Source organism: Barbus barbus, assembly GCF_936440315.1.
Source record: "Barbus barbus genome assembly, chromosome: 21".
Taxonomy (NCBI): domain Eukaryota; kingdom Metazoa; phylum Chordata; class Actinopteri; order Cypriniformes; family Cyprinidae; genus Barbus; species Barbus barbus.
The window spans coordinates 9,289,959-9,308,576 of NC_136749.1; the positions used below are offsets into that span (position 1 = coordinate 9,289,959).

Genomic DNA, 18,618 nt, shown 5'->3' on the forward strand with positions numbered 1-18,618 from the left:
CTAAACTTGTATGTAATTATAAGTTCTGCAGTAATAATAAAAAGAAAATAAGAGTGACAGGTGCACAAACACCTCATAGCATCAGTAACTCGATACTATTTACTTTTACGTTTTCCTCCATGTTTGCAATTTTTCAATATCTGCACAAAGGAGACGTAAATCAGCTGCTCGAAGATCTCGAAGACTGATGATTTTATACTCGAAAAATGTAAGTATTACTACTTAGAAATTAAGATTACTTCATAATGCATTGCTAGCCCACCCCAACACTTATGAACAATAATAATAATAAATGCTGAACAATAATTAACTATATTAAAACAAAATATATTTGTTTTTTCATATGCCATAGCTATGCATGACTACACACTAGACCAGAGGAGGGAAAACTACGGCCCGCTGAACACCGGCCCACGAGAGAGTTTTTAAAAATACTACATTTGAATAGGGATGGGTATCGTTAACATTTTATCGATACTGATACCTATACTGCTTATCAATACCGGTACTTATCGATACTGTTATCGATTCTATTTGGTGCAAAAAGATATGTGAAAAGTTGTTGAAAATTTCAAGGTTCCCTTCCAGGAACTTCGAGCTGCGTCAAAACGCATATGGGAACGCCATCAGCGTAACCGACGCTCTGAATATTGCCTACAACCAGTCTAATGGATGGGCGAGGCGTCACGGGCGGGGTGACGTCACGACCAGGAAGTATATAAGCACGTGCGGCGGAGCCGGCGTCAGCTTTCTGTCATTCAGCAAGCGCTCTGTGTGTTGTCAGTCTGATTTCTGTCTTGTGAGTCTTATTTAGTGTTGTCTGTCCTAAAAAAGATGCCTAAAGTAAAGGCCAAGACAGTGGGCGATCCCAGATCGCGTTTCAGGTTGTGTGTTAGTCCTTGCCCTCGTTACATCACGGGTGGGGACACACACAATCTATGCGTGGTCTGCCTGGGTGCGGAGCATGTGGCGTCGGCTCTCGAGGGAGCCGATTGCCCGCACTGCGCACACTCTCGCTGTGCACACTCCGCACCCGGAGGGCTCTCTTCGAGGAGGGAGCCTTCGTGAGCTCCCCACGTGGTGCTGGTCCCGCTGCTGCCGAGGCAGAGCGGCGGCTGCATTCGTGGGGCTCACAGGCTGATCTGGCTGGCGGGAGTGAGACGGGCATGTCCCTATCTCCTCCCGTATCCGCCAGATCTGGTGTCCCGTCTCTCGGGGAAGCGGTTCCTTCCCCCCGAGATGAGAACTCAGCGCTTCGTCTCTCTTCGAGGAGGTTGACGTGACGAGCGTTGACGAGGTTTCGCCGCCTCTCTCGCCCCAATATGAGGAGTTGCTAGAGGTGGTGACTCGGGCAGTGGCCAAGCTCGACATCAGTTGGCCCCCCGAGAAAGCAACTGTGCCGCAGTCCAGCTTGCTGGACGAGCGCTTTCTGTGCTCGCGGCCGCCACTTCTACGTAGGAGCCTTCCGTTTTTCCCCGATCTCCACACCGAGGTGTCGAGATCGTGGGTTAAACCATATTCATCCTGCCCTTTCGTTCTCTCTTCTGATTACTACGGTAATGAGCGGCAATTGGATGGGCGTGGATACAGGGCGATGCCCCGGATCGAACAGATGCTCGCGAGCAATCTGTCTCCTTCCGCGGCGTTGTCCTTGAAGGCTCCCACTCTGCCCACTAAGCCTCTGTGCACCACATCATCATTAGTGGGCAGGGGGTATGCGGCAGCAGGGTAGGCTGGTGCGTGTCTGCACACTATGGCAGTGTTGCAGGCGTACCAGGCTGGACTGCTGAAGGAGTTAGATGAGTTCGGGGATATCAGAGCTGATGATATTCTAGAGCTCAGGAGGACCGCCGATTTGGCTCTCCGCGCCACCAAGGAGTCGGCCCGTGCTATCGGCCGCTCCATGTCAGCTTTGGTGGCAGCAGAGAGGCATTTGTGGCTGACCCTGTCCGATATCAAAGAGAAGGACAGGGTGTGCCTCATGGACGCCCCGCTTCAGCCTTCTGGCCTGTTCGGCGACGCTGTGAGCACCGTCGTCGACAGGTTTCAGGAGGCTCGTAAGCAAGCGGAGGCGTTCCGGCGGTTCCTCCCCCGTCGCTCTCTAACTCTGGAGGCTGCTGGGCGGGAGCAGCCTCCTCCGCATACCAGCTCCTCACACAGGGCTGCGCAGAAAGAGAGCGTCGGCTGGTGGAGCCGAGGGTAGCGGCGCTCCGCGCCGGGGACTTCGAGGCCGAAGGCAGACCTGAGGGATGTCTTGTCGGCCAAGAGGTCCTCGGCGAAGAAGTCCTGATGGGCGAGCCCCAGGACTTCGGAGGGAGGCCCCTACTGGGGTGGAGCGGCTTACACCACGGCACGCGGTGACCGTCTCCCCTCGGTGCCCTCCGGGGATTTGTCTGTCAACCCTGCAGTTCCAGGGCACAGCAGGTCCCAACGAGTATTACTCTCAGGTTCTTCCGCCTGTGATTTCAGCGGGCCTGAGAAACTCGCCTCAGCCGCCAGATCACGCGTCTCCTGTCGGTGCGCCGCAGAGAGGCAGCGGTCTGGCCGCTTCTCTGACACCAGAGGTCAGTCTCGAGAGACTGATTCCCTTAGTAGATCATTTGGCAGCCTGGCAGTGACTGCCGAATGTGTCTCTTTGGGTCCTGCGGACGGTAGAGAATGGTTATCGCATCCAGTTCAATGCGCCACCTCCACCGTTCAACGGGGTTTGTGTGACTACGGTCCCAGGCTCTTGTCTTGGAACAGGAAGTCGATACTTTGCTGAGGAAGGAAGCCATCGAGTTGGTTCCTCCTCACAAAGCCCACACCGGCTTCTACAGCCGGTACTTCATTGTTCCAAAGAGGGATGGGGGGCTGAGGCCCATACTGGACTTGCGTCTCTTGAACCGCTCAGTCAGACAGCTGAAGTTCAAGATGCTGACGGTCAAACAGATCGTGTCTCAAATTAGGTCCGAGGACTGGTTTGTCACGATTAGGGATGGGTACCGAAACTCGGTATTAAATCGGTCTCGGGGCTAAATTATGAAAGACCGGAGTATCGATAAGCTCTGACGTTATTCGGTACTTCTGTCGGTATTGGAGAAATTAAGAAAACACACATTTATTGTTGCTCTCTATCTCTCTATCTCGCTCTCTCTCTCTCTATATATATATAATGTCGCCAGCTGTTTTTATGTGCAATAATATTCAAACATTTGTCTGATGCATTTTTGCTATTCGCAATTCAGAAGCCAGATCGCGCTCACGCGGAGGAGCTTCAGCACACGCAACATGAAAGTCCTGTTTAATTATGATAGAAGAGAGAACTAACTATTCAAACATCTGCTCACACTTTAGGCCTGTGGCTGTTATATTAAGCTAAGTATTTATTTATTTATTTTTTCGATTTTGGCTTCCAAGGATTATAGCCGCATTTCTTCTAGCACAACTCCCTTCCCTTCATAGCGCGGATTCTTTCCTCCGAACCAAAACTTAACATCTGAATCAGCTCAATCGGTGATTGTTATAAAATGCCGTCTTTACTGTTGCTACATTGCAGGACATATTTGATAGTAAAACGTTGAGAGTACAATCTGAACAAGTGATTCTGATACCCAGGCTGAAATGTGTGTGCGCGCGTGTGCCTGCGCGGCGGCGTGCTCCAAAACGGACAAACAAAGTACACTTTGAGCTTCGGGCGCGTCGAAATAACACACAAAAATATGCCAGAAAATACACACAAAATGTGTCAAAATGGCCGGTTACGAGAGTCTTCACTTTTATGTTTTAAGTGGACGAGAACAGCTGGGAGAAAATCCGATGCGTGTCAGTATATTGTCTTAAAGTGTCAGACTGGAGCTTGAGCCATCAATGTTAATCAAAGAACAAAATGCAAAGAGAAAATCACCCGCAACTCTTAATCTGAACAACGCTATAGCTTTAAGCATGAATCTATCAGTACATACAGTGAAAACTATGCAGTGCTCATTTACATCTGATTACTTTTAGATTTATTTTTTAGTTATTACTTACCTGAACATTAATATTAGTAGACCTTCATGGAAAAAATGAAAGCACTGTTTATTTCATTTCGTTTGTGTGTTTGTTTTATTGTATTTGTCAGTTTGTTTTACTTTGTTTCTTTGTTCATATTCTTACAGTATCTTATTTTATGTATATAAAACCCTAAAAATACCTGCACACTGGTGCATTTACAAATTGACGAAGTGCAGGCATTTTTAGTGTTTTATATACATAAGATAAGATACTGTAAGAATATGAACAAAGAAACAAAGTAAAACAAAAAGTACCGATAAGAATACCGTTAAAGTACCGGATCGATAAGCAGTATCGGTAAGAGTAATAATACCGTTAAAACCTTAACGATACCCATCCCTAGTCACGATAGACCTCAAAGACGTCTATTTCCATGTATCCATCCTTCCCTCTCACAGGAATTTCCTGAGGTTCGCTTTCTCACAGGCCAGGGGCACCTTTGTGCACCCCTGCCCGGAGCGGTGGAAGCTGTGCGTGTGGCCCCTGAGGGGGCACAACTCATAGCTTCCGGTCTGTCAACCGAGGTTGTCGAGACCAACCTCCAATCCAGAGCTCCCTCCACGAGGAAACTGTACGCCTTGAAGTGGAAACTCTTCACTTCTTGGTGCGGGGACCGCCAGCTCGACCCAGTCAACTGCCCAATTCGCACAGTTCTGGAGTTCCTGCAGGCCCCAACTAAGCAAGCCAGAGGCGATAGCAGCAAGGAACCAAAACTCCATCGGTGACAGAATGGAGAAAAAACCTTGGGAGAAACCAGGCTCAAACCAGGCTCAGTCGGGGGGCCAATTCTCCTCTGGCCAAACAACCAGCAGTTCAGTTCCAAACTGCAGCAAGTCAGATTGAATGGGCTCAGCTGGTTCCAGTGGTCTTTTCCTATGGCTGTCTAAGTGGCGGGGTCCTCAATGGGGATCTGTCTCTGGCGTTCATCCAGGTGTTTGGCCTCTGCCTACGATCAGGGACACATACGTCATCTCCCGGCGCTGATCCTCCATCTCAGGTGTTCGGTCATCTCAGATCATGTAATGGTTAGATCCAGACTGAAGTTCTGTAATTCCTGGCTACCACGGGATGTTAATCCCGTGGCAGGAACGTAGAGACAAGCAGAGACATGATTAGCGTAGCTGCTGTTCCATCTAAGCAAAAATAAATTGTTCAACCCAAGCTAAAGAATAATAATAATGTACATTTGATCAGATATAACTGCAGTACAAGATTATAAAATGCATTATGTGTATGCTTGGCTAAAGAGATGTGTCTTTAATCTAGATTTAAATAGAAAGAGTGTGTATGAACCCCGAATGCTATCAGGAAGGCTATTCCAGAGTTTGGGAGCCAAATGTGAAAAAGCTCTACCTCCTTTAGTGGACTTTGCTATCCTAGGTACTACCAAAAGTCCAGAGTTTTGCGACCTTAGAGAGCGGGTTGGATTATAGCGTGGTACGTAGCAGCTATCTCTTCGTACCACGCCCTTATCGGTGGCCAGTCAGTGGGTAGACACCCTCTGGTTACACGTTTCCTCCGCGGTGCACTGAGGCTGAGGCCGCCTGTACGATCCCGTGTCCCCACGTGGGACCTGGCTGTGGTACTGGAGGCTCTGTGCAGAGCACCTTTTGAGCCTATCGAGGAGATAACGGATAGACTCCTCACCATCAAGACCGTCTTCTTGTTGGCCATCACTTCTCTGAGGAGGGTGAGTGACCTTCAGGCCCTGTCTGTGACCCCTTCGTGCATTGACTTTGCGCCCGGTTCGGCGAAAGTCTTTCTCTACCCCCGTGCGGGGTACGTACCGAAGGTTCCGACGGTCGTACCACAGCCGGTCGTACTCCAGGCCTTCTGTCCTCCTCCCTTCAGGGAGCCAGACCAGGAAAGGCACAACTGTATGTGTCCGGTGCGAGCACTGGGCGCATACATCCACAGAGCTGCCCTGTGGAGAAAGACGGACCAACTGCTTGTGTGCTTTGGTCCGCCTAAGAGGGGTCTTCCGGCTTCGAAGCCCACTCTTAGTAGGTGGATTGTGGATGCCATCAATCTGGCGTATGAGGCCTCTGAGCGTCCCCCACTGATGGGAGTCAGAGCGCACTCAACGCGAGGTGTGGCGGCCTCCAAGGCCTTCTGGAAAGGTGTCTCCATGCAAGACATCTGCAACTCTGCTGGGTGGTCCACGCCCCTGACATTTGTCAGTTTCTATAACCTGGACATCCGAGCCACTCCTGGCTCCTCCGTCCTCTCAGCCTGACACCAGGCAGGGACTTGTCAGTCTGGCGGCGTTGGTACTGCGTTCCCATATGCGTTTTGACGCAGCTCGAAGTTCCTGGAAGGGAACGTACCAGGTTACGTATGTAACCCAGGTTCCCTGAAGGGAACGAGAGCTGCGTCTCGTAGCCACACTTCCGACATCCCTGCCAGCGCTTGCTTCATGACTTGAAGCTGACGCCGGCTCCGCCGCACGTGCTTATATACTTCCTGGTTGTGACGTCACCCCACCCGTGACGCCTCGCCCATCCATTAGACTGGTTGTAGACAATATTCAGAGCATCGGTTACGCTGATGGCGTTCCCATATGCGTTTTGACGCAGCTCTCGTTCCCTTCAGGGAACCTGGGTTACATACGTAACCTGGTACGTTTTTTATTACTGCTGACCTTTAGCAACTGTTTTAAAGTTCTTCAGTCAGGAGCAGTGAGTTACTTTTGCTCTGTGTTTTATTTTATTAACATTAAAGGATATAAACATAATAAAACATAATAAAAACCTATTATGCAAAAATCACTTTTATAAGGTGTTTCAGCACAGTTGTGTGGCCGCAGTGTGTGAAAACAACCAGCCTATTATGTTAAAATGCACCAACTAATTTTTTATAAAACCAATAAATCATGAACAGTCTCTCCAAATGAGCTGTTCACATCACCGAGGGGAAAAAGTCCCACCCATTTGTGATGCTCTCTGTCCTATTAGCACAGCACTGAGTGAGAAGCTGCAGTCATTACTGGAGATATACAATATCAGTGCCAAAGAGACTTTACAAGTGCTGTGTTTTGGGATGCACTAATGAACATAGGACTCGCCATAATCTCCCCCATCTGAACCGAGGACAATGTGGTTAAATTTCATTTTCGAAGGAAATATCCCGGAACATTTCCCGGTAATATCCCCTAAATGTTTAGGGATCAATACCAATGCTTTGAATGTCAGCTCCAGACAAAGTAAGTATTACACTTTTGTTTTCAAAATTGCCTTTCTGAAAGAGCTTCTTGGCACTCAGTAAGACTAATTGCAAAAGCTATCATTGCCTCTGCCTGTTTTCACTGATGCTGCCTTCAAGTGCTACCAGAGTGATCATAAATAGGAATGTGGTAGTTAACTCTTTCCCCGCCAGCATTTTAAAAAAAAGTTGTCAGCCATCGCCAGCATTTTTGATGATTTTCACCTAAATTTGACGGCCCTCAGAATATTTTCTGCTATGAATATATGAACATATTATATATCAAAATAAAGCACCGAACCTCTGATTTTAATAATAATTAAAAAAACTATTTTATTCTATCTTCATGTGTTCGTGTTTTATCACCACTTGAATGCACGTAGGTTTCATCAGAAATACAAAATTTTGGACAAACAAATGAGAAAAATGCATTTTTATCAAAATAGTGCATTTTCAAGCAAAATACATTCAAATGTCATATTCTTTCACCTGTAAATAATTATAAAAATAACTGAAATTGCATTAAATAAACAGAACAAACAGACAGACAGACAGACACACACACACACGTTTATACACACAAACACACATATAGGCTACATACATACATATACATACATATACTGTACATGCACGCACGCACAAACACACATATAGGCTACATACATGCATATACATACATATACTGTACATGCACGCACGCACGCACACACACACACACATATACATATATATCCCGCACACATACTGTACACACATATTCAGATTGATGGGTTATTGGTCCATCCACGACACAACTAGAGATGTTTCTGTGTCTGTAAAGGCATCTCTCTCGCTGACTACTTCCCGATCAGATTCAAAATGCTCAAAACATGATCTACATATATGATCTACATTTTCTCTAATCCTTCCATTCATGCCGATCATCTTCTATTCGGACCCGCAAGACCCAGAGGTCCCGTAACTCATTCAGGACATGCGCTAGAGCTTTCCTTACCGTAATATACCTAGAACACGGATTGCCGTAAAAACTTGTCAATGGCGGGGAAGCGTCTCTTAATTGACGAGAGTTAAAAGTTGCATATGAAAGCAATGTGAGTCGATAGCTTGAAGTTGTCGAGCTCATGATCAGAAGTGGGACTTATAAAGTTTGTGATAGTATGAGACCAGCTATGTTGTTATTTTTATCCCGCCATACTCCCCGTCTGTGTAATTCATAAACACAAATTTATTATGCACAGTATAATCAGATCACTGACTTTGAAACAGAGTTTTATGTTTTCTGTAAAGATAACAGGCTTGTACTAATAGTGGAATGTTTATTTGCAAAGGAGAGCTTGAACTCTCTAAGCTCCGCCCTTTCTCCGGAAGCAACAGCTCATTTGCGTTTAAAGCAACATACTCAAATTCAGCACGTTTTGGCTCATACCCTAAAAGTAGCAATTAAAAAAAATATATATATATATCTGTGGGGTATTTTGAGCTAAAACTTCACACATATGCTCTGGGGACATCAAAGACTTATTTTACATCTTGTAAAAAAGGGCATAATAGGTCCCCTTTAAAGGAATTGTTCACCCATAAATGAAAATTGTGTCAGCATTTACTCACTGTCAAGTTGTTTTAAACCTGAATGAGTCTCTTTCTTCTGTTAAACAAAAGTTATTTTGAAGAAAGTCAAAATGGTGCCCAGTGACTTCCATTTTTTTTTTCCTACCATCAAAGTCAGTGGGGACCAGCAACTGTTTGGCTATCCACATTCTTCAAAATATCTTCTTTTGTGTTCAGCACAAGGATAAAAATCAATACAGGTTTGGTACATCATGACAGTGAGTAAATAATGACAGAACTTAAATTTTTGGGTGAACAATCGGCAGCATGTTTAGTACTGTCCCTTTAAGACCTCAACGCGTCTTTTTCTCTCTCAACTGTTTACTTTCACTTTAGACATAAATAACTGTGTTTATATTGCAACACCTCCTTTTTTTAAAGATGTTACGCTGAGGGTGTTCAACAGAAAATTTACTTGCAATGAATAATAAAACCACTTCATCAAACAAATAATATTTTTTGTGTTTTTGTTTTTTTATTCCTAAGTGCACATATATACAACATATTTTACTGTTTAAACATGAATTCGTTTAACTCGTTTAACAAACATTTTAGAAGTAAATAAAAATTAATTGTTTCAAAAAGATGATGCGGATCATTTAGGTGACTGACATTGCGTTCCTTCAGTTTGATTTGCATAAAATAAAATGATTTAAGCAAAGAAGCTGTTTTATAGATAAAAAAAAAAAAAAACTTACACAAACCTATATTTTTCCAAAGAAATGCAAGTTGGCAGCACTGAGAACTACTCTTTCCTGAAGAGGATGCAAAATATTTGTGCTCATTACAACCGGGTTGTTGAGACTGTCCTGTTCCAGCAGCTGGGTTACACAAACACTACCCAAACACTAAATAAATATGTTTAAATAAATGTTTAAATAAAATAACCATGATTTTTTTAGAGTACATGTGCATAGCCTACTATAAAAGCAACTGATGCAAGCTGGTAATCATTTAAGTTGGTCCACCAATGTGATTGCGCGAATGCTCCGTTACTGCTTAACACTGGCCAGATCTGTCACCCCGCTTTATTCCGGGACCTCGCAATTTACAAATTAAGCACTGATTCAGCCCCATATACCAAGTTCAAGACAGGTCCACAAAGCCAAGTTCAAGGGTCCAGTATAATTATAATATGTCCGCTTTAACGCATCCTCTGTGAAGGCAGAGAAAATTCGCTGTGAAATGGTCTGAATGGCGCAATACGGCTGTGTGCATTGAGATTATTAATGACTTTATTTTCATTAAATACAGTTCCTAATACAACATATTTTACAGATTAAACAAGTATACAATATTTCATTCAAACTGGTTTAAACTGGTTTAATATGCATTTTAGAAGTAAAATCAAATATTTAATCGTCGCGAAAAGACCAATGCGGATTCAGAAAAACAAACGCAATTAATTAGCTATTTTTTTAAGCGACTGACTTCACATATATATATATAAAGCCCATGCTGATGAAAATACTTCATCAAAATACAGACTTCAATTTTGGATTAAGTTAGAGCAATTCGTGGAGTATGAGGCTGAATCAGCATTTCTCCGCAATCTGCAAAGATGCATTAAATCAGACAAAGTGGTTTAATAAAGTATATTTTGATCTCGAGAAGTAAGAATATTTTAACACATTGGTGACAGGGGCATCCAGTGGAGAAAGTACAGACATGCAGACATACAATTTAACGTAATAGAATAGCTACCTGTATATGGTAATAACAATATAGATAAAATAGAATTATGAATGTGCAAATGTTTTAGGAAGTTATGTACAAAATATAGAGAAAATAGAAAGAATTATGAATGTGCTATTTTACAGATGAAAAGTTTTGAGAAGCTATGTACAGACGTACATTCCTGAGATGTTATGTATTGTTCAGGTGGAATATAGCCTGTGGGAAAAAGCTGTTTTTATGCCATTCAGTGGTGATTTATCTGTCGAAATGCAAGAAAAGAAACAATGTTTTCGTATTAAAGGCCAAAATAGATCTCAATTAGGCTAATTCATGCGCATACATACTCTTGTTTTCTTCTTTGTAAGATGGCAGAACCTACGCAACCGGAAACTGTAACGCATGAGCTCGCAAAAAGTTTCTCGTGCACACGCGAAAAGCTTCTCATGTGCATGCGATGGTTTCTCGTTCGCACTTTATAGTTTCTTGTGAGCATGCGATAGTTTCTCCTGCACACGCCAAAGTCTTTTTTTTTTTTTTTTTTTTTTTTTTGCAAATGTCCTCCATCTTTATGACTCCTTAAAGATCATATTAAAAACTTGGAGACTTTTTAATTTGTGTTCATTTATTTCTCCTACTTTTCAAATGCCTTATAATGTGTAGATTTTATTCTATTTTGTTCAGATTTTCAATCTTTTAAATATGGAAATCCAGTATAAAATGGTAATTATTACATATAATGATAATCATGATGATGTCAATAAACTTCTCAAGGAGTGACATGAATAAACAAAAGCATAAACTAATTTACTCAAGTATGAGACACATGACTTAAAATAAAGAAAAATCTCAGTGAAGGTGAAGTAAACAAATAAAGTCTTATCCTCCATTAACTGACTGAAGTGTTTTATAGAGAAGCCACAAAAATGTAATGTAAATAAATTGTATAGACAGTTTGAATCAGGGTATATTTTTAATTGATATGAAATATTTGACATCAACCTATTTGAATAGGAATTCACAAAAAGGCTTATTGTTGTAAAAGGCAATGAAAATGTGATATTGTCACATGTCGGTTTTCCTTTCAGTTCTGTTTTGACCTTATTTGGTAGTTCCTGTTCTTATTTAGTTAATTAGTAATCATCATTTAGTCTTGTCACCTGTGTTTAATTAATTACCTTGTTTCCTCGTTTGTTCCTCTCCCTTTATAAGTCCTCAGTTCTGCCTGTATTGTTGTCCGATCTTAAGTTAACTAAATGTCTACGTGTGTTGAAGCTATTTGATTAAAGATTCCGCTTTTGTTTATTTCTTAGTCGTGCGCCTTATTTCTCCACAACCACAGACCGTTACAGAAGATCGGACCGCATACAGCGTTAGACGAGATCAACGCTCAGGATGCTAGAGCTTGTGCCCGTCGTTTGCGGGGGTTCACGCCGCCGTTCGCGGCTCGCCCCTGCCCGTGCTGCGTGGGATGTCGGGCTGCCTGTAGCGGCTTACCCAGGCCACCCGTTTTGGGGAGAACGGGTCGCCATTCGCCGCACACCCTTACCCACCGCCCAAGTGAAATTCGCTCCGCCTGAAACGGCGAGGAGGATTCCGCCGCAAGGGGCGATGAACGTTGCGCCGTCAGCAACGAAGAGGATCCCGCCGTACACGGCGATGAATGTTCCGCCCGCGGCGAGGAGGATTCCACCGCGAGGGGTGATGAACGTTGCGCCGTCCGCGGAGAAAAGGGATTCCGCCGCCAATAACGGTTCCCCCGAACCACCGAGGGGGGAAAAACAGGTGCCGGTGGGGATTTTAATTGAGTTTGAGGGCATGTCATTCCCTCCAGTGCCTGCTCCTCGCCAGTACCATCCAGTGCCTGCTCCTCGCCAGTGCCATCCAGTGCCTGCTCCTCGCCAGTGCCATCCAGTACCTGCTCCTCGCAAGCGCCCTCCAGTGCCAGCTCCTCGCCAGTGCCTTCCTGTGCCTGCTCCTCGTCTGAGCCCACCAATTCCGGCACCTCGCAAGTGCCCACCTGAGTTCCCACTGGTCCCGTCCAGCCCACCTGAGTTCCCGCTGGTCCCGTCCAGCCCACCTGAGTTCCCGCTGGTCCCGTCCAGCCCTCCTGAGTTCCCGCTGGTCCCGTCCAGCCCACCTGAGTTCCCGCTGGTCCCGTCCAGCCCACCTGAGTTCCCGCTGGTCCCGTCCAGCCCCGCGCATCCCGTGAGCCCTCTAATGTCCGCGCTGCAAGAGCGCCCTCTAATGCTAATGTCCGCGCTACAAGAGCGCCCCTTAGAATCCGCGCTGCCAGAGCGCCCCCAAGTGTCCGCGCTGCAAGAGCGCCCTCCTGCATCTCCGCTGGTCCCGTCCAGCTCTCCTTCGTCTCCGCTGGTACTATCCAGCTTCGTGCCTCCCGTGCACTCTCAAGTGTCCGCGCTGCAAGAGCGCCCTCAAATGTCTGCGCTGCAAGAGCGCCCTCCTGCGTCTCCGCTGGTCCCGTCCAGCTCTCCTTCGTCTCCGCTGGTTCTATCTAGCTTCGCGCCTCCCGTGCGCCCTCAAGTGTCCGCGCTGCAAGAGCGCCCTCAAGTGTCCGCGCTGCAAGAGCGCCCTCAAGTGTCCGCGCTGCAAGAGCGCCCTCAAGAGTCCGCTCTGCAAGAGCGCCCTCCTGCATCTACGCTGGTCCCGTCCAGCTCTCCTTCGTCTCCGCTGGTTCCGTCCAGCTCCGCGCCTCCCGTGCGCCCTCAAGTGCCCGCTCCTCCGGAACGCCCTCAAGTGCCCGTTCCTCCAGAGCGCCCCCAAGAGCCCTCTCCTCCAATATGGCCGCCTGAGGGGAACTTTCCCAAAGAAATTTTGGGGGGGGGCCATATAGCCTCAGTTTGTGTGGCCAGGCCAAAGGCCAAGGCCACAAAGGACCCAGATCCATCATGGCCTCCCGAAGACCCCGATCCGCCATGGCCGTCCGAGGATCCCGATCCGCCGAGGCCGCCCGAGGACCCCGATCCGCCATGGCCTCCCGAGGACCCCGACCCGCCATGGCCGCCCGAGGATCCAGATCCGCCATGGTCTCCCGAATCTCCAGTCCCGCCATGGTCTCCCGAATCTCCAGTCCCGCCATGGTCTCCCGAGGACCCTGATCCGCCATGGTCTCCCGAATCTCCAGTCCCGCCATGGTCTCCCGAATCTCCAGTCCCGCCATGGTCTCCCGAATCTCCAGTCCCGCCATGGCCTCCCGAATCTCCAGTCCCGCCATGGCCTCCCAAGGCCCCTGATCCGCCCTGGAGGCTTCCCTGTTCTCCTCCCTGTCCTGATCCTATGCCAGCCTCCAGGACGCCCGCCCCCCCTCCCCGATGTTACTGTTACGGTGCGGGACGCACCTACCGGGAGGGGGGCGATATCTGTCACATGTCGGTTTACCTTTCAGTTCTGTTTTGACCTTATTTGGTAGTTCCTGTTCTTATTTAGTTAATTAGTAATCATAATTTAGTCTTGTCACCTGTGTTTAATTAATTACCTTGTTTCCTCGTTTGTTCCTCTCCCTTTATAAGTCCTCAGTTCTGCCTGTATTGTTGTCCGATCTTAAGTTAACTAAATGTCTACGTGTGTTGAAGCTATTTGATTAAAGATTCCGCTTTTGTTTATTTCTTAGTCGTGCGCCTTATTTCTCCACAACCACAGACCGTTACAGACATACTGTATAATTCAAATTACAGGTGATTAGAATGCAAATACCAGGAATAAGTTTATTGTTGATCGCAACAATTGTTGAGAGTTCAACAAATTGAGCAGATGTTAGAACCACTTAGATACAAAAATAGTGGTTTAAATTCTTGTTTTCAACAGTAACAGTAACAGGCACACAGTTCAAGTGTTTTGAATTATGTTTTGATAATAAAAGTATCCTTTAAATTTGAAAAGTAAAAACTTGTGGTAGCTGTGATTCTGATGCCAAACATGCCATAGTTCTAAAACATTCCATGTGAGGAGTGTCATAGAAAACTGAAACAAGACATATTGTTCAAATAATAATAAAAGTCTGACGAGCAGAAAAGTGTATGAGCAGGTTTAGTAAACACACTAGTCTCTTCAACTATCAATCACATACCCGTCTACAAGTAATTGAAATATCAGATCTTTATTCATATGTTTCTTTATTTTGTGAATTATATATATATATATATATATTTTTTTTTTTTTTTTTTTTTTTTTTTTTATTGTTTTAGATGGGCAGTTGATTAGAATGCAAATATCACTAATACGTTTATTGTTGATCTAATTAATCTGTTTTCATTAAAGGAGTTCAACGAAATCTGAGCAGCTATTAGAACCACTAAGATACAAAAATAGTTGTTCAAATTCTTGTTTTCAACGGTAACTTGTGGCAGCTGGGATTCTGATACCAAACATGCAATAGTTCTAAAACATTCCATGTGAGGAGTGTCATAGAAAACTATAACACAAAGACATATTGTTCAAATAATAATAAAAGTCTGACGAGCAAAAAAAAAAGTGTACAAGCAGGTTTAGTCAACGCTCGAGGCTCTTCAACGATCAACCACATACCCATCTACAGGTAATTGAAATATCAGAACTTTATTCATATATTTCTTTCTTTTTTTGTGAATTCTGTGATATATATATATATAGTTATAGATGAGCACGTGTCTATATGCAGTAATCAGTCGACAGCAGTATGTTAGATTAGCTAATTAATTCATTGGTTGCCGTTTAGTCATTGTCTTCATATGATCATCAAAAAGTGGTTTATTGTTCACAAATTGCCACTGTTAAACTGTTACATGCTTTGCTCTGCAGCAAAAAGTGTTTGTATCAGTGACAAAATAAAATTCACAAATCCAGAATACCTCTAATTTAATATAACAATCAAATACATAATTTATGATTTCCTTAGATTCCTGGAGTGTGCGGGACAGCAATTTATTTCAAAATGTTGCAGTTTCTTCTGATTTTCTCTGCAGTTTTTGCCATGGGCATGGCAGCGCGTGAGTATTACCACACATCTGTGATACAATTGTTCAGCTCAAATAAGTAAATAATTTAATATATGAAAATTAAATAAATTAATAGATAAAATGGCAACTCAGGCATATTTACAATAAGACAAAAGTCAGGGTCCAAGATAAACAGATACATTGTGAACAAATGACAGCTTACTCATTAAGTTTACGTAACTTCAGCTCTGCCGTTCATTTTCTTGAATAATCCTTTAAGTCATAGGTGATGCACATGCGAGACAGTTTTAAAAGCTAATGTTCCTTCTTTCAGCTTTACCTGATCTTTTCTCTTACTCACCTGCTGTTGGGGACGGCAGTGGGACTGAATTTTCCACTGCCAGTGAGGGTCGTATCACTGGGATCAGAGTCTGGGAATACAGTAACTGGGGCGACTATATCTCTGGGTAAGTATCCTCAAGCACCACTGGACATTCTGATTTCTGATTTTTCTGATTTCTGATTCTGACATTCCGAGTCATCCATATTTTCAAATAACCAAAAATTTAACAATTATGGCTTTGAAAAATGTTGTTAGAAATATATGTTTAAAAACCTTGTCAAGTAGATATCAGAAGAAGTGGAGTGACAAAGAATTTATTGTCATTAATTGATACTAAAAATTATTTCTCTCAGGGAAGCATTTGTGATTGAATTCATATAATAGAATTTTAGATTGTCATTCTTTATGGCATATGCACTAGCTTAACATTATTGACATATTTGTTTAGATTCCAGCTGAGGTACGAGAGTAACTGGACAGCAGCAGTTGGTGTAAATAGTGGCAATCTGATGGAAATGACACTCTATGACAAAGAAGCAATTGTTCAGATCTCTGGAAAGTATTACTCTGGTTACATCTATGAGCTTGTGTTTGTCACTAATCAGGGGCGCTTTTTTAAAGTGGGACAGTCTAGTGGGGCCTCATTTAACTTCTATCCAACCCAGAAAGGAAATGAGCTGCGTTTTCTCAGTGGACGACAGAATGGAATTGGCATCACCTCTATTGGGGCTCACTGGGCCGCAATACGTATTGGGAAACCCTGAAATTATTCTTTTTATCATATATGTAATTTAATGTGACCTTACTAATCTACAGAGAAAAAATAATCTTGTACTTGAATATCTTTAATCATTCAATTATATTGTTTTACCCGTATTATGTTCAGGGAGTGTTCTTGTGTCTATGGCAGTTTGTCTCATTCAGTAAATTGTTAAAATAAAAAGTGTATTATTAAATGCATGAATAAACAATATTAATATGTAAATCCCTTAAATATATGATACATGGATAAAATAATAAACATGCACAGGCTAAATAACCAATAGTCAAGTGTGAACTTGTGCAAAAACTAATTTAGCTTGTTATGAGGAAATTGTCGAAAATGTTTAAAAAACTGACAATGTCAGGTAGTACAGACAGTATCTAGCATTGCCTGTATATTTTATAACATATAACAATATATTTCATTAGGCGATACAATGCCAATATATATCAGGGTAACAAATGACACTAAAAAAATAAAAAATAAATAAATAACATAAAATGCAACACAAAACAATCTAATGCACATTAGTCATAACAGAAAGACACGAAAAAACTAAATTATTTAAATGATTCCAATTTGTGATGTGTCATGCAGGGATTTCTTGGAAAGTCCTTTTACTGTAAATTACTGTTGCTTTTACTGTTTTAATTAGTGCTTTAATTAGTTTTACTGTAGCATTTTCGATTTTTGTTTTCCTTTAAAATTCACATTCACATTTTAACAGTGTTGAGCAAAAAGGTTAAATTAGGAACAGATTACCAAAAACAGAAGACATGGATTAAATATGGTGCATCACTGAAGCCATTACCCTTACGCCATATCAATGTATATTGAAAATATACAGAATAATATATTTTGTATTCAATTAAATTGAATAGGCTAATACATAAGCAATTGCTGCTTTTCATATTTTGAAAAGTATACTACAATATAATTTGTTAGTTCCAGTACTAATTGCTGATTGGTAAATAGCTGTTTTTTTTTTTCTCCACTGGGCAACCACCTTAGACATGTGTTGTTACTATTGGAAGAATTAAAAAGACTAACCGTTTAAGTGATTCTCACCTGAGAGACAAAGGGCCCTCCCCTAAAGCTGCTAATGGGCCATCAGTGTAACTGTGACTGAGGCAGGCAAGACAGAGAGTGTGAGGAGACTGAAAAAATGGGTTTTTAAAATTATTTGTATTTTATTTACAACACAGTATAATCAAAACATACTTAATGAAGGTCAAAGACACATTATTGTGCACACTGATCTAACCACAGAGATGTGAACAGACTTTGAGTCGTTCCTGCAACAGATTCTGTTCAACAACATTTACTTATTTCCATGGATTCAAGAAGAAAAAAACATAATCAGTAGTCAAGGATCTTGTTTTACCATAGAATATCAGTGTAGTTGACCGTCTGATGTTGGTACAGCGCTCTCAGAGGAAAACATCTTGAAGAAAGTCATCAGGATTCATCTGTGGTTCAGGTACCTGATTCAATAAAATACAAACAACCAAAAAAAAAAAAAAACATTTGTGAGCATAGACTCATGCATGCTTTGTACTATCGTACACACAAAAAGACATTTTATATCTGAGAAACTAATTATTATTGTTTAGTACGTTATTAAATCTATTTTTGAACAGAGTAGGCTATTAATAATAAACATGTTCTAAACATACTTAGACTCGTAGCATTCATCATGTTACAATGTAAGTTACTCTCATATTACTTTTATTGTTTTATATAGAACATGAAAAAAACCGAGTTCGTATCGCCGGCGATACAGCCGACCCCAAAGTGTTAATGTATAATTTAATCTATTCGTCAGCATGACATGAAGACATGAAATGAACTGTTTGTTAACTATTTTAATGAAGCAAGAGTGACCCCTGCTGGCGTTATATATGCATCATTCACCTTTAATGAGGTCACACCCCTCCCCTCTCTTCTCAAATGGAGAGATTGGCAGACATTCTGAGAGATAAGCAGATGTATGTGTGTGAATACATATCATGTATTTTGTTTAAAAATATATATTTTGTAATAAAATATCTTCAAAT

At 43.0% G+C, this 18,618-nt stretch overlaps 1 protein-coding gene across 1 annotated transcript; it reads left to right on the forward strand.

The window, feature by feature from the left end:
* The first annotated feature begins 14,973 nt into the window (after positions 1-14,973).
* Positions 14,974-18,052, forward strand: LOC306887954 (zymogen granule membrane protein 16-like). The gene is made up of 4 exons (XM_079446014.1): positions 14,974-15,076; positions 15,416-15,506; positions 15,790-15,922; positions 16,247-18,052. Exons 2-4 carry the CDS (start codon positions 15,452-15,454, stop codon positions 16,560-16,562), a joined length of 504 nt encoding a protein of 167 aa, XP_079302140.1. The 5' UTR covers positions 14,974-15,076; positions 15,416-15,451; the 3' UTR covers positions 16,563-18,052.
* The last annotated feature ends 566 nt before the right edge of the window (positions 18,053-18,618 follow it).

Coding starts and splice junctions, on each gene's coding strand:
- LOC306887954 (XM_079446014.1), top strand. CDS start 15,452: ATGTTGCAGTTTCTTCTGATTTTCTCTGCAGTTTTTGCCATGGGCATG. Junction 15,507..15,789: donor TGCCATGGGCATGGCAGCGC/GTGAGTATTACC, acceptor TCCTTCTTTCAG/CTTTACCTGATCTTTTCTCT. Junction 15,923..16,246: donor TGGGGCGACTATATCTCTGG/GTAAGTATCCTC, acceptor ATATTTGTTTAG/ATTCCAGCTGAGGTACGAGA.